The sequence below is a fragment of the Pleurodeles waltl genome, chromosome 1_1 (genome assembly GCF_031143425.1).
Source record: "Pleurodeles waltl isolate 20211129_DDA chromosome 1_1, aPleWal1.hap1.20221129, whole genome shotgun sequence".
Classification (NCBI taxonomy): Eukaryota; Metazoa; Chordata; class Amphibia; order Caudata; family Salamandridae; genus Pleurodeles; species Pleurodeles waltl.
Genome location: NC_090436.1, coordinates 231,471,670 through 231,488,160, shown reverse-complemented (window position 1 = coordinate 231,488,160; position 16,491 = coordinate 231,471,670). Strand labels below are relative to the sequence as shown.

Below are 16,491 nucleotides of genomic sequence, written 5' to 3'. Positions count from 1 at the left end.
CGATCTTAGTGGCTGCTCCAAATCTCAATAAAGGTAATTTAACCGTGGGGAGAAGTAGCACTTTTTGAAGGCTAATGTGTTGAAGATTCTTGCACAATTTCTGATCTTAGTGATCAGTATAAACTTGGAAGAGGAGAGAGTACAGATAGCAAATGTTGAAAGGTAAATTTTGCTTAAAAAGCCTTTGTCCTAATTACATCTGATTTTGTGCTCAGATATTCCACCGGTTGATGGAAAATGGGGATGTTGGTCAGCCTGGTCAGAATGTGTTAACAAAACAAAAACACGCCGTCGCCAATGTAACAATCCGGCACCAGGACCTGGGGGCAGCGTATGCCAAGGAATAGATGTAGAAACCGAAGATTGTTAATATCCTCCCCTTCACCACAGGGCTGCCAATCTGGTAAGGGTGTTTATTACATTGTAAACATTGTTATATAGTGTCATAATCAAATAGTTATGTGAATTGCTACAGGTAAGAGAATTATATCACTAAGATAAAAAGTATAATATTATGACTTGCTTAGCTGCAGCCCTGTACTAAGGCAGTTGCAAAAACAATAAAGACCTTAACGTGTTAATAAAACTCTTACAGGGAGTGTTCACTGTTAGATTTGAATTTCCATGATTCATTGTTAATGCTAGTTTAATTATATTATTTTAAGGAAATGTAACTTACACTATGTTCAACCATACTAGAGTCATTTATGACATTATAGATATTGACAGTTGTAAATAAATAACAACAGAAGAGAAGTAGCAAACACCAGAGTCTTTTCATACATACCAGAGTCATCTGTCATGAGACTAACGCAAAATGCCACAACAAAATTACATTCAAGAATGTGGACCGCTACTGATGGAAGAAATATTTTGAGTGGAGACCAAACGCAGTGCCATAATGAAAGCTTAAGGGAGAGCCCTGAAAGGTATGCTGAAGGGGTTTCAGACAATAACTCTGCTCACTGTTGTTTGACAATACCTCAATGCTGCCAAAGACCTCACAAAATAAGGAGGAGTTCCAGCTGTAGAGTTAGCATCCAAGGAAAAACAGATCGGTATGTGACATATACATTTCTCCAGTAAGAGACAATATTCCACTATTAAAATTGATTTCAGTGTTATTGACATGAGAGGGTTTTAAGGACTCACTGTTTTCTCCATTACAGGAAGGAAATTAAAATCAATGCAGTCCTTAAAGAAATTATCTTTAGGGCCCACTCCCTAAAACATTTGGAGAAAAAGTGAACCAAATGTTTGTTTTGCAACACACAAAAATTAGGATATAATCCAAAAATTGACACGCAGTTCTGAAAGTCCAGTCCAGTAATTTAGAGTCTGTCTTAGTACCCATAAACATTGTGGGACCCATTACGAGGCTGGCGATCTTAAGAGTGCCAGCCCCGCGGTGGTGGTCAGGACCGCCGCTGCTGTGGTGGTCCGACCACCATATAAAATCCCTGGTGGTCAAACCGCCAGGGTTCTGCCATCTCTGCCGGAATCGGTGATCCCGAAGTTTTAGCTCACCAGCCTAGCGGGAAACACCTAATAGGTCTGGCGGGTGGTCATCACAAAGACGGCGGCCAGCCTATAGGGAGATTCATGAACAGGCTTTCCCGTCAGTCAAACTCCTATTTGGGCCTTATGTTTTTTTAATCACAAAAGATGAATGTGACAATTATCAACACTGGATGCAATTAAAGATAAATATCTGTGCCACAACAGAAGCAGTTTGTGATACTGTTTATTCCTTTTAGTTGTTTGCCAGTTACTAGCCAATCAAAATACTTATATCAGAAGATGAAATACAATTGGATTGTTGTTATTAAAGTATAATAGCAGCAGTATTCAGTGTTCTGGAAGGCAAAATTATACGAATGTTTGCTGTCATCTTATAACTTTCAATATTCATGTGATTTGCTAGAATACTCCAGAGTTATGCTCAAATGACCGATGGCGCTCATGTTAACACAATGTTCAACAGCCTATCAAAGTGTCCCTCACCTTAGATACTGATGTTCACTGTATGAACAGTGCTGCTCAAATATACATGGGCTGCTTATTTCCTGGGCTGTTTTATTTGCATGTGCTGTTAAAGATATCATGACCAGTGACTGATCTTGTCTTACAGATCTCACATAGTTCAGCATCAACTTTATACCATGAGTTACATATAGTAGCATGAGCTGATTTGCCATACTGTATAAGTCACACCCTGCATGTGGGTTTCTACATTGCTACAATGCAGGTCATGCACTAGGCATGGGTTAATGGAATGAAAGAAGAAAACACTGTGCTTATGCACAAACAAAACAGATATGTGGGGTTTCAACTAGAATATTTACACCTCAGAGGGGTTTAATTGTGCAATTTAAATCCAGCATAACATATCTCTTCAGAGAGGTGACACATATCTTGCCCAAAACTAGTGTAGTTGTGTTCTAAGATTCTAATGGAAGCTCTCAAACTGAAACCGAGGTTCTTTTGTATTGACTAGACAACAGTCAATCTAGCCACAATATTCTGGTCAACATGCAATGCATACACCTTCACAGAGTACCAGTCTCTGGTTAGGTTCTTGGGGTCCCTGAACAGAACCAGATAAAGATATTTGCCCCTAAAATGTATTACTGCCCATTAGTGCTGCCTATGTGCAAAGTGCATTTTCACAGAACTAAGGGCCAGATGTAGCAAGGCTTTTGCGCCTCGCAAACAGCAAAAATCGCTGTTTGCGAGGCGCAATAGCCACATCGCAATGCCCATTTCCTTTTTGCCAGTCGGTAACCTGGTTACCAACTCATAAAATGGGAATGCGAGTCGCAAATAGGAAGGGGTTTTCCCCTTCCTATTTGTGAGTCACATCGTGATGCAGACTTGCTTTGTGACTGCGAACGTGGTTGCAAAGCAATTCGCTGTTACCACCAGTGTCACACTGGTGGTAACCCATTCGCAAAAGGGAAGGGGTCCCCATGGGACCCCTTCCCCTTTGTGAATGGCCCTGAAAACATTTTTTCAGAGCAGGCAGTGCCACTGCCTGATCTGAAAAAATGAAACTGACACGTTTCATTTTTTCGTTTTTAATGCATCTCGTTTTCCTTTAATGAAAACGGGCTGCATTACAAATAAAAAACTGCTTTATTTAAAAGCAGTCACAGACATGGTGGTCTGCTGTCTCCAGTAGGCCGCCATCCCTGTGAGTGGTGCGACTCACAAGGGGGTTGCAAATTGCGACCCACCTCATTAATATTAATGAGGTGGGCCTTTGCGACCCCCTTGCGACTCACAGATGGTGTCAGGCAAATTGCGAGTCGCAAAGCCGGAATTTCCTAAATCTGGTCCTAATACATTTTGTAAGAGGTTCTATTACATCCATTTCTTGGTCCACCCCACCCAGTGTCTGTCTCTTGTCTATCTCTGCCTCTCATTGTTTCACCATTTAACCTCCCATTCCACCTTTTATTCCTTTACAATTTCTACCATTGACTTTCAGCAACATCTCTGCCTCAGTCTCTCATCTTCGTTGATGTCTTCTCATCACCCTTGTACTCAGACTTCCCCTCATCTCCACATCTTCTTCTATTATAATTACATTTACCTTTACCAGTTTTACTACTTTGTCCTGCGTTGCTCTCCAGTTTCTCTCTTCCTTCCATATCTGTCCTCTATTCCATCTATTTCATACTATTTCCTGTTAATCTTCATATTTACCACTCTTGTAATCTTTGCCCTCTAATGCTGCCAGTTTTTACTCTTTCATTTGTTTCTTGTGTTTGTTTGTACATCCACATATTTCATTTATTTCCATCTCTCTTAAAGTTTGCCTCTATCCACCAATTCTACCACTTTTAGTTTTTAGTGATTCTCTGTCACCCACTTAAACTTCTTACCAGTTCTCTTCCCTCTACCTCACTCCGCCTTGTTCCTGTTCCAGTCTTTCTCTATCAGTGGACACTTTAAAATTTCCTCTTTGACTCTTTCTATTTATTAACCATTTTGCCTTCTACTGGGTCACGTTTTTTATTCACTCCTATCTCTTTTTTTGATGGTTCATACCTGCAAATTACTCTGTCATATAACTTTCCCATTCCATATCTTCATTCATCCTGTTATGTCTTTACTCACCTTTCTTATTGCCTTGTGCAGGATCATTGACACAATACCACGGTAAACAATGGAGTTGAGAAAAATATTGTGTCAAAAATATTATTTACTATAATATTGTGTTCCTATGCTTATGGTAGTAAGTACAAAAATATCGGAAAAAAATATTGTTGACAATAATGCCATCAAAAATAGACAGAAATATCAATTTTGTTTTATACAAATATAGTTTAAAATAGTACATATTAAATATTTCCCTATATAAATGTAATATAATGCAAATTAAACATATCCCACTCATATCTAATGATATACATAAAAATATACTCATATAAATACACAATATATATATATATATATTTTAGAAATTATATTACATTATATACATATACACTTCTATATAAACACATGTATATGTATATAACATACATCCACAATAAAGCAATAAAAAATATAAACAATTGAATAAGAAAAATATAACAATTAATGTGAACAGTAAATAAAATATTAACATTTGAAAAATCCAAAGAGCACATTTACAAACAAAATTACATTTTAAGATTTCAAAAAAATATGTAAATTAAAATGTAAAAATAAACAATTAATGCTCTAAAATATATTTAAAAAATATTATGAAAACTATTGGAGTCCAAAAATATTAAATATACTATTCCCAATCTTGTTTATGCAAGAGTAGGAAAAGTTTTGGACTTCGTAGGGGTTAGATTTACTACTCCTTCCCCAGTCACCACAATAATAAGGGAAGTGTTGGACTTCGGAGGAGGTAGATATACTATTCCTATTCCACCTACACAACAGTAGGGAAATTGTTGGACCTTGGAGGGTTGAAATTTGCTATTCCCACTCCAATCTTCACAACAATAGAGAAAGTTGTGGACTTTGGAGGGGTTAAATTTACTACTTCCACTCCAAACAACACAAAAGTAGGGAAAGTGCTTGACGTTAGAGGGGTAAAATTTACTATTGACACTGCAAACTGAACAATAGTAGAAAAAGTGTTGGACTTTGGAGTGGTAAAATGTACCAGTCTCTGCAACAGTAGGAAAAGCGTTGGGTTTCAGAGGGGTGAGGTTTACTATTCCCACTCCAGTCAGTGCAACAATAGGGAAAGTATTGGGCTTTGGAGGGGTAAAATGTAATCAATTTACATAATTACTATAAACAATTATTAATTAATAAATAATTGTTAATCAATTATTAATTAACTTACTACCATATATGCCTATAAACGTGGCAGTCTGCACATAAAATAAAACTAAAAAAAATGATTCTATAACTTACCTATTTGAAATAAATTACATAAATAGTTAACACTTAATAGATAATTGTTAGCTATTACTTAATTAACTATCCACCCTAGACCTCTTCAAACCTAGCATTCCACAAATAAAATTTAAATAAGTATAGTACAATGTATGTAAGTGATAAACAATTAAATAATTAATGAACAATGAATAATTAACTGTTCATAATCACTTAATTAAACCTTGGACCAAAAACATAACAAAAATATAATTACTGTACAATTTACATACTTAATAATGAAGTATAATATGTAATTGTTAATTCATTATTACTTCATTACCTTCCCACCCAAAACCCCTACAAACCTAGCAACCGGCACCTAGATTATAACTAAAATAAATCAGTATTACATCATTTACATAATTAATACCAATCATATAATTAATTCAAAATGATTAATTAATGAATAATTCGGATTTGCTTAATTAACTTCCCACTTTATCCCCCAACAAACCCAACAACCCGCTACATCACTATAAATTACTATTAACAAGGAAATTCAAAATTCTAAATCACTTAACATCACAACTAAATTTAAAAGTATTAATAACAATTACACAAACAATGCTAACAAAAGAATAATATATGAACTAAACCACATTAAAATAATAAAATAAAATATTTGCCATATTACTGAGAACGGTATTTAAAAAACAATATTTATAAAAACGATATTACTTACCTAAAAAATAATATTATTTACAATTATATTTTTGCATCACAATATTATTGTGCCACAATATTGTTTTCCAATATTTGTGTCTCACAATATATACAACTCAATATTCTGTCCAAACACCCCTTGTACACCTTGTACTGAATAGCTGGATTTCACTCTCTCCTTCTCCCTCTCTAGGGTTCCCTCTCTCAGTCTCCTGTTGGTGCTTTCTCCTTTTCTGCCATCTTTCTCATAATCAGTCTCTCCTATCTTTCTGACCCTATCAATGTCCTCTATGCAAATTCTCTCTGTTTCATAATGTTTATTTATGCCTTTCCCCTTTACTTTGCCTTGTATTTTATTTTTCTTCATATCTTTTTTCATTCTTCTTTTTCTCCGTCTTGTGTCTTTCCATATTTCTAGTTCACATTTTTATTTTTTATTTTCCTTCACTACTAGTTGTTTTCCTAGCCTCTTGCTCATTTTCTTTTTTACCTGCTATCACATTTTTGTGCCAACTTCTGCTTTGTTTTTCTCCTTCAAGTTCATGGGGTTGTGGGCGGTCACCTTGGACATTAATGACCTTTTGAGACAGCATGCTTGAGTAGCAAAGATGGCACACCTAAAATGCATAGCAATCTGGAGGATCTAGAGGCAAATCACCTCACCTATGGGGTGACTTAAAAATCAATCTGTGCCCATTTAATTAAAATGGTTTTGGGTACCTGGTAAGTCTCCTAGAAGGGCTGTAATGAGATTTACCAGGTCTTTGTGCATTGAAACAGCACAGTTAAAAAGGTACCTTGTTGTCCACGTAATATACAGTGACAATTTAATTGATTGTCAATAGTGCATTTGGAGGTGAGTTAGCCACCTAAAGATGCCACTGCAGCTTCACCCAACATAGAAAAGGCACCTCAATGAGGAGACTGTGGGGCAGCACAAAGGTCCTCCATTCATGGATAATAGAGATCTAACAAAATTTTACATCCATTGTGTGGGTCACCATGTGCATGTGTGATCCTGTGTTACCTTTGAATCCTGCATTCTTTTTTCTCTCCATTATTGTTTATAGGGCAGATAAGTGATGGACAATTGAGCAAACTGGAGCAAATCACAAAGACCTTACTTTACATTCTGTTGACATCCCTGAAATAAACCTGCTGCACTGATGTCAATGGGTGTGAAGTACATGTGGGCAGTATTGTCTTCCTTCCATACCCTCGCAATGGTGTGCTCTAAGACAGCCCACAATGTACCAAATTGTAAAGGCAGCTTCTCAAATAGGCCAGATGACATTTGAGACTCAGTAATGAGAGATACCAAATAAGCAGGATAAAACTAATCTCTGCCCTCGCGTGTCAAATCATTCAAAAGTAGATGGAGTTCTATGGACAAAGTACAAACCACCGGGCTACCTCTTACAAATATCATGAGTTTTTACTCCTTAAGTTTAAACTCAGGCATTCCCTAATATAGCACAAAAAACATTTTACTCAATTTGCTGAAAAGTTACAGACAACTAATATTTCGTTCAGAGAAATGTATCCTAATCCATGGAACAGAGAAGTTTGTGAGTGTTCGTAGTTACATTATTGGTGGTATCCACTACATATAGATTGGGGAAAGACTCCAGAAACGCTGCCTCTTTACATCTAGTGATGATGTAAATGATCTGGTCCAAATACATTCAAACATACAGGGTTTTTTTATGGAGAGTTGGCATAGGGCAGTGTCGTGAGTCTTCTTGCTGCGCTTCCCTACGCCAATGTGAAAGAGCAGGAATGCACCGTATTTATGCAATACAATGCATTCCTGTTCCTTCCTCCTGTGCTGGCTCGCAATTGGTTGCCTAGCACCAATGCAGGCAAACTTGCACCAAGGTGCAAGGGTGTCTGCGTTGCATGCAGGGTGTCTGTATTATATGTGTCATTGATTTTAATATTGCTTCTTGCATGTGTTCGGATAATCAGGTTTGTGGTTTTAGCATGACCAATGTAATAATGTCACACATTTTGCCAATGCAGTCTATGGTGAGGCCTTGAATAAATTACTGCTCAAATGCAACTTGTTTTTTATAGTTGATACTTGTGGCTCCCAAAGGTCCTGTGTTCCAACTTTTACAGGAGGCCACACTGGGAGGACAATAGACCACATACTTTTATCTTCTGAACTATCTCACTTTTTAAATGAATTTGTGGTACCTAGCAGTTGAAAAAATTACCATGCCGTTGTTTTAACACAGCCTGTTCAGTTGCTCATAGGAAATTGATTGTGGGTATTGAAGATCAATCTTTGGTGTTGCCTGCGATGTCAAGAATGCCAGGAAGGAATATAAGCAGATCCTGGAAGTAAAAAAAAGTGGAAATTAGAGCAAAGGCATGGGAAGATCTGTAAATGGCAGGAAGACTTAAGGATAGTTCCAAATTCTGTGAGGTGGTAAACTGTCCTTTTTTGAAGGAATCAGACACACTCAGTATTGATAGTCTATTACCAGTAGATGCCTGGGTGCCCCATTTTACAGACATTTTCACCCATGAAGAAACGTACACGACAGATGGGATTAGTTTCTACCTGGCCATTGAACCTCGTGAACTTCAAAATTCGATCAAAGTTCAGAAGGCAATTGCAGCAATAAATAAATGCACCCCAGACAGAGTCCCAGCTGACATCTTTAAACTTAAAACCCACATGCGGGCTCCTCTACTTACTAATGTTTTTAAATCAGTTGTACTGGGAGCTATCCCAGATTCCTGGGTATCTGTCACTATAGCCCCGATATTTAAAAGGGGGACTAGTCTGAGCCAAATTGTTACTAACCCATTTCCCAAAATAGCTCTAGCCCCAAAGTACTTGGACGAGTTTTACTGTCCCACTTCAAAAAGTAGGCCTTGTCGAACAATGTTCTGACAGATGTCCAGCTTGGGTTTAGGACTGGTATAGGGACTATTAAACAATGCTTAAACCTCTACCTAATTGTGGGCAAATATGTCAAAGCACAAAAGAGCTCTGTGCACTTCGCTTTCATTGATTTGTTAAGTGCTTTCTGAGCTGGTCAACTTCTCCAGGCTATGGGATCAAATGGCAAATATGGGGGTGGAGTTTGAACTTTTAACACTTATTAGGCTGCTCCATCAAGACTTTACAGTTATGGTTCGGTATGGTTCTTCAGGAGAATGCTCGCCCTAAATCCGTTCCTTGTGGGGAGTTAGGCAGAGGTGTATTTTGGAACCCTTCCTCGAAATGCTTTACATAAATGGGATTAATGACTACTTGAACAAAAATGGGAAGGATGTCCCCCGTATCGGGGGATAAGCATATCCCCATCTTATTGTATGCAGATGAGGTGCTCATTATCCACACAACAAATGACCTTCAGACCCTGATGGACTTGTTTTTAGTATATATGAATGATTTAGACCTTAATGTAAATTATCCTAAATCATATATTCTGACCTGCAGTTGTCCTAGTACAAAGTCCAAGCAGCTTAGCATGAGGGAGGGTAATCTAGCAAAGGTGAAGAGTTCTAATTATTTAGGGATTCTTTTAACTCAAACCCTTCTGGTTGGTCTTCACTTTTAACTTCCAGACTTCAGTCTCCGAACAGGAACATCGAGGCTATTTTTAGATTTGCCAAAAAGTTAAAATATAAGCCAGTAGCAAAGATGTTGAGTCTTTATAGCAGTAAGTGTATAGCAGTGGGAACATATGGTCCTGGTCTGTGGTTTATAACAATGTTGACATTCTTCAAAGAGCAGATAATCATTGTACTAAAAAGACTGCCGACTGTATAGGGAGGCAGCGCCACCCTAATATGTCTTGAAGAACTAGGGTTAACATTCTTTGAAGACCTGAGCTGCATGACACCTTTCTCGCTTTGCATTAAAATCTGGGGCACATCGGAAGCCGGTTAAACCAGAACATATATTACCCACTGTCTGTCATTAGATAGGTCCGAATGCATATTGTGGTTTTCTTATTTGAAAGACTCAGTTCACAAATGAGGTTTAACCTAGTTATTTGAAACCCCATGCATTATTGTACTTGAATACAAGCTGTGCATCAAAGAACGCTATTTGGCACACTGTAGGAATATTCATATTGAAACGGCGTAGGCAAAGGAATAATTTGCTAAATATGAAGTAGTATCAACAAAATGTGGTACCGAGCCTTACCTAGGTTGGATTGTCAAACCCACTCATCACCAGTGGCTAACTCTTATGAGAATGGGTACGCTGCACCGTAAATTAGCTTTTCTCTTTTCAGAGTCATGGCATCGGGTTCTTCCACCTTGTGTGTGTGACAATGCTGCTTCCCAATGCACAAGTTACTTTATGCTGTTTTGTACCATGTACTGTGAACCTAGACATTCTTTCTTAGTTTCTGTTCTGCGCAACACAGGTTTGAGGTGTCACAATGAAAGGTTAATGTTCTTGCATGTTGAGAAACCCCTAAAATTTGCTATGCCATTTTAAATTATATACGATCAGCCTTTTATATGAGGAAAAGATATGAATCTTAGCTATCCACCTTATGGTATATATTTACCTATCTTATATTTGTGGATTTTTTGAAAATGTGCATGTATAATGAATTGTATTGCTTTTTAATTGACAGTTGTTTTTTAACGTAGAAATGTTAATGTATTGTATGATATTTGTTGTGTTTTTGTGGCCGCAGCTGAATAAAGTTTTGTCTGACTGACTGACTCCAACTCTGCCTTTTCTTAAAATATATAACAGTGGCATTCTATGATAATGAAGAAAATAAAATGGCAAAACACATTATTGGGAAAAAATGTAAAAGAGTGATAACAACAACTATGTATTTTGGGTAATGAAGACAAAAAACACCACTTTAAAGATACATTATTTTTGCTTGATTATGGATACCGGCTTGTTGTTCCTATAATATCCAGTCCAATGTTTGCTAACGATGCAGTTTTATTGGCACAAACAGAAAATGCAATATATAAATTATGACTTATGAACTATGTAAAAAAGACAAAGGTTTTGTGTTGGACCTGGCTTTTTGACGGGGACATCCCCAAACTTTTTGCCTCCTTCCTCCTATTTTTTCTGACCTGTTGTTGTTGGCTTTTGACCTCTGGGCACTTTACCACTGCTAACCAGTGCTAAAGTGCATATGCTCTCTGTGTAACTTGTACTACTGATTGGTTTATCCATGATTGACTATTTAATTTACTTGTAAGTCCCTGGTAGAGTGCACTACATGTGCCTAGGGCAGGTAGATTAAATGCTACTAGTGGGCCTGCAGCACTGGTTGTGCCACCCACCTCAGTAGCCCCTTAACCTTGTCTCAGGCCTGCCATTGCAAGGCCTGTGTGCGCAGTTTCACTGCCACTTCGACTTGGCATTTAAAGGTATTTGCCAAGCCTAGAACTCCCCTTTTTCTATACATAAGTCACCCCTAATGTGTGCCCTAGGTAACCCCTAGAGCAGGGTGCTGTGTGGGTAAAAGGCAGGACATGTACTTATGTGGTTATATGTCCTGGTAGTGTAAAACTCCTAAATTCGTTTTCACACTACTGTGAGGCCTGCTCCCTTCATAGGCTAACATTGGGGCTGCTCTCATACATTGTTGAAGTGGCAGCTGCTGATCTGAAAGGAGCAGGAAGGTCATATTTAGTATGGCCAGAATGGTAATGTAAAATCCTGCTGACTGGTGAAGTCGGATTTAATATTACTATTCTAGAAATGCCACTTTTAGAAAGTGAGCATTTCTTTGCACTAAAATCTTGTTGTGCCCTTCAATCCACGTCTGGCTAGGTTTAGTTGACAGCTCCTTGTGCATTCACTCAGACACACCCCAAACACAGGGTACTCAGCCTCACTTGCATACATCTGCATTTTGAATAGGTCTTCCTGGGCTGGGAGGGTGGAGGGCCTGCCCTCACACAAAGGACTGCCACACCCCCTACTGGGACTCTGGCAGACAGGATTGAACTGAAAGAGGGCTTGGTGCATTTCTTAGAGACTCTTTGAAGTCACCCCCACTTCAAAGGCACAACTTAGTATAAAACAGGGCCTCTGCCCTACCTCATCAGACACTTGCTGGAGAAGAAACCTGAACCAGAAACTACATCCTGCCAAGAAGAACTGCCTGGCTGCTCAAAGGACTCAACTGTCTGCTTTCTACAAAGGACTGCTGCCTTGCTGTTGCCCTGCTGCCTTGCTGAACTCTTGTCTGGCTGTGAAAGTGCTCTCCAAGGGCTTGGATAGAGCTTGCCTCCTGTTCCTTGAAGTCTCAGGGCCAAAAAGACTTCTCTCTTTTACTTGGACGCTCCGTGCGCCGAAAATTTCGACGCACAGCTTGTTCGGCGGCGAGAAAAACGCCGCACACCGACGCTGACCGACACGACGCTCTTGGGGCGATGGAAAATCCGACGCACGGCCTCGCAAGGACAACGCCGCCCGACCTCTAGAGGAGAAATCGACGCGACGCCTGCCGTGAGATCGTAATTTCAACGCGCAGCCCCGCAGATCGACATCCGGAGGAGAAATCGACGCAACGCCTGCCGTGAGATCGTAATTTCAACGCGCAGCCCCGCAGATCGACATCCAGAGGAGAAATCGACGCGACGCCTGCCGTGAGATCGTAATTTCGACGCGCAGCCCCGCAGACCGACGCGCAGCCGGAGAACAAGCAGGAAAATCCACACACAGACCCGGGACATCTGGTAATCCCCGCGATCCACAGAAAGAGACAGTCCGCGCGCCGGAAAACGACACCGGCCTCCCCGCGTGGAAAATAACGACGCAAGTCCGTGTGTGCTGGGGAGAAATCGACACACACACCCTTTTTCCGCGCACCTCTTCTCTTGTGGCCCTCTGAGGAGATTTTTCCACGCTAAACCAGGTACTTGTGCTTGAAAGAGACTTTGTTAATATTCTAAAGACTTAAGACACTTTATATCACTTTTCAGTGATATCTTTACAAATTCGTATTGCAACTTTGATCATTTTGACCTGAAGATACCCAGATAAATATTATATATTTTTCTAAATACTGTGTGGTGTATTTTTGGGGTGTTATGCTATGGTGTTGTATGATTTATTGCACAAATGCTTTACACATTGCCTTCTAAGTTAAGCCTGACTGCTCGTGCCAAGCTACCGGAGGGTGAGCACAGGCTGATTTTGGATTGTGTGTGATTTACCCTGACTAGAGTGAGGGTTCTTGCTTGGACAGAGGGCAACCTGATGCCAACCAAAAACCCAATTTCTAACATTTTGTCATTTAAATCGTCCTCCAGCGTAATGAGGAAGTTAATTGTGAATGATGAGCCAATTGAGAATGAGAGGTGTTATGATTACTTGGGCAGACGGCTCAGTGTATAGCTAAGTTGGAAGGAGCATATATCGAAGTACTATTCTATCACAGACATCGGGGCTGTACTACAATTTAAACAAAAAGCGGATTCTAATATTTCAGCACCATACTTCAAATTTGCAAACAGAAAGCCTTTGCTGTCAAGCTCTATAGGGCTGTGCTCTGGGGTTATGGAAACCTACATATGCTGCAAATAGTTGAAAATACCTTTCTAAGGGCCCTGTTAAGGTTGAGACTAGACACTTCGCTGTTGGCTGACTATGGAATATTTAATCTCACACACATTTCAGGCCTGGGTGAAATCAAGCTTTTGTTATAATGGAATCGGCTGGTCAGAAATGCAAAAGCTTACATACCTACAACTGGGGGACGTGGAAAGCTGTGATAGGATAGGAGTAAAGAATTGACTGGTGGACGTATAGCAGCTTTCTAACTGGCTTCCAACTGGTGTTTTTATGTACTGATCCAGGTAAGGTAGGATGTGCTACATTGGAAATTGTGAAGGAACACAATCAGATATTTCAGTGGGAACCAGAGTCTGCCATCATAACACGAGGCACGATATTGGCTGATTACTTGATTGTAAAATGGGTTTGAGGTATACATTTTATTTGGATCAGATTCATCCTGAACAGAAACAAACTTTAAATATTAAGGCCCAGATTTAAGAGGGCCTAGCGCCACATCAGCATAATTTTTAATGATGCTAATGTGGCCCAACGAGGCCAAATTTGCTGTGCAATATTTACAAAGTGGCGCAATGCATGCATTGCGCTACTTTGTAACCCCTTGCGCCACATTATGCCTGCGCCAGGCATAATGTATGCAAGTGGGCGTTTCCCCATTAGGAGGATCACATAAATGGTGCAGTGGAATGTTTTAGATTTTTAGCGCCTATTTTTAACACCTGCACAGAGCAGGCATTAAAAGGAGGAATACCATTGTTTTCAATGGGCCTCTATGTACTCTGCAGGATTAGCACCAAAATGTTGGCGCTAATCACGCACAGTACATCAATTGCATAAAAAATGTTGAGGCTATTGCCCCTACCGTGCGCCATGGTGTGCCATATATTATATATGGCGCTCACATGGTGGCAGTGGTGGGGCTAAGGGGCGCAAGAAAAGTGGCGCTGCATTGGAGGCAGCACCACTTTTCTTAAATTCAGGCCTAAATTTAGAGTTCAGATTTTTCCTACCAGAGAATAACTCTGAGGGTATGCCATGCTCACAAAGGGATGCAAATTCTGTGACTGTTTGGAGGGAAGGATAACATACTGCACCATCTGCTCTTCTGCGCCAAGTTTGTCAGTGCACGTAAAAATGGTTTCTGCCCCTGTTTAGGTCCTATAGGATACGTGCAGCTAGGATGGCTAGGATAGCACTATTTTTCTGCTATAGGTCAGATGATGAAGTAACTTTTAACTCTGTAGCTTCCTATTTATGGGCAGCATGGCCACTAGTCAGAGATGTACGGGATACCTATGATCATCAGCTGAGTACTGAAACTGACTAATTATTAGGCGGCATATTTTTCTGAATAATAGATGCATTAATTAATTAATTCATTCATGAAAAATTGGTTTAGACAGGATGTATATTTTGTGATTTTTAAATTGCATAAGTACTTGCGCTTTATAGACCAATTCTGTACATTGGATATGCTTCGGTCAGTATTCCCCCTGTAATGTGTTTACTGATTAAAGCTGTGCTTGTCGAAACAGTGAACGTATATATTACTTGTTTTATTCTGTTTTGTTTTATTGTGATTGCACTGTGTAAGGGATGATTCACAAAGCTTAGTTATTATATTTTAATTATTTTAATGGATAATGTCATGGACATACATGAAACTACAAATTTGCACAAATGTTAGCACTTTAATTGGCTATTTACACTGTACTTTTTAGGGGAATGGAATTGTTTTAAGTGTTTAATTTGAATTGTGTATTGCAAATTGTGGGGCGAATCGCTGAAACAATAAAGATAATTCTGAATCTGCACTAGAGCACGATTCAAGGTTAGAGTTGGGGCTAATGTTAGGGATGTTAGGGATGGGGTTAGGTTTAGGGTCAGTATTAAGGTCGTGGGTTAGATTTAGGATTATGTTTAGAACTAGAGTTTTCATTGGGAGTTACATAAAGATAAGTCCTACTATACATTTTTTGCAGTGTATCAAATCATTATTTTTGCATCCTATAGGGTTCGGTGTTCCTTGCTGTATTCATTCCTTATGTTATTCTTTAGTTTTACTCAATGTGTCATAGTGTGGCGGTGTATTAGGGCCAATTATTCATGTGCTCACCAATCAGCTATAATATTTTATTTTTGCTCTTTGTTTTGGCAGGTACTTGTTGGAAAACATGCCATCAGCTGCACGTCCAAGAAATATTGTCTAACACTGTTACTTGAGTACATTGATAGTTGTGTTTTTGATATCACTTTACTAATCATGGCAAGAATAAGAAGATAAATTGATGACCACTCGAGGCCAAAATGGAATTCACGAGAAACTAAACACCGAGATCTTCAGGTCTAGGAATATAAAAAATGAACATACATTTTGGTTAAAATATTTTTTGATTCTATGTCTACCACTGTCAACAACTATAAAATCTAGTTTTTGTGTTGGCTTGGTATCCAATCTTACAAACAAAGACTTATGTTAACTATATTGTGAGGTGTCTAAACATCAACATGTGTTTGGTACAGACTTTCTAAATGGAAATAAAAATTTGGAAAATAAGATCTCTTCTTATGCATTTTCTAATTATTATTTAGTTAAGTAACTTTTAATTATTTACATATGTGTTACATGAATTAAGGCATACACAAATGCGCTATTTCCATACCTTTCTCCTCTGATCAAAGCCATCAGGCGAACCATCTGATAGTAAACACATATTATGTCTGGTTGGAGACACCTTTATTCTACCAGCATTAATCAACACCACCCACCTGACAGGCTGCCATCTATCATTGGCAGTACTGCCTTCAATTACAGGAGCAGCCAAGCCAATGACAGGAGAGTAGCAGTGGAGTAACAAAGGCCC

General features: G+C 39.0%; 1 protein-coding gene across 2 annotated transcripts in view; it reads left to right on the top strand.

The window, feature by feature from the left end:
• Positions 1-16,184, top strand: part of C9 (complement C9) — a 196,807-nt gene extending 180,623 nt beyond the window's left edge. For both annotated transcript variants that reach the window (XM_069221359.1, XM_069221361.1), the window contains 2 exons: positions 216-403; positions 15,786-16,184. In XM_069221359.1, the coding sequence (XP_069077460.1) occupies positions 216-370 (155 nt within the window). In that variant the 3' untranslated portion in view covers positions 371-403; positions 15,786-16,184. The remainder of the gene's footprint in view (positions 1-215; positions 404-15,785) is intronic.
• Positions 16,185-16,491: the final 307 nt, after the last annotated feature.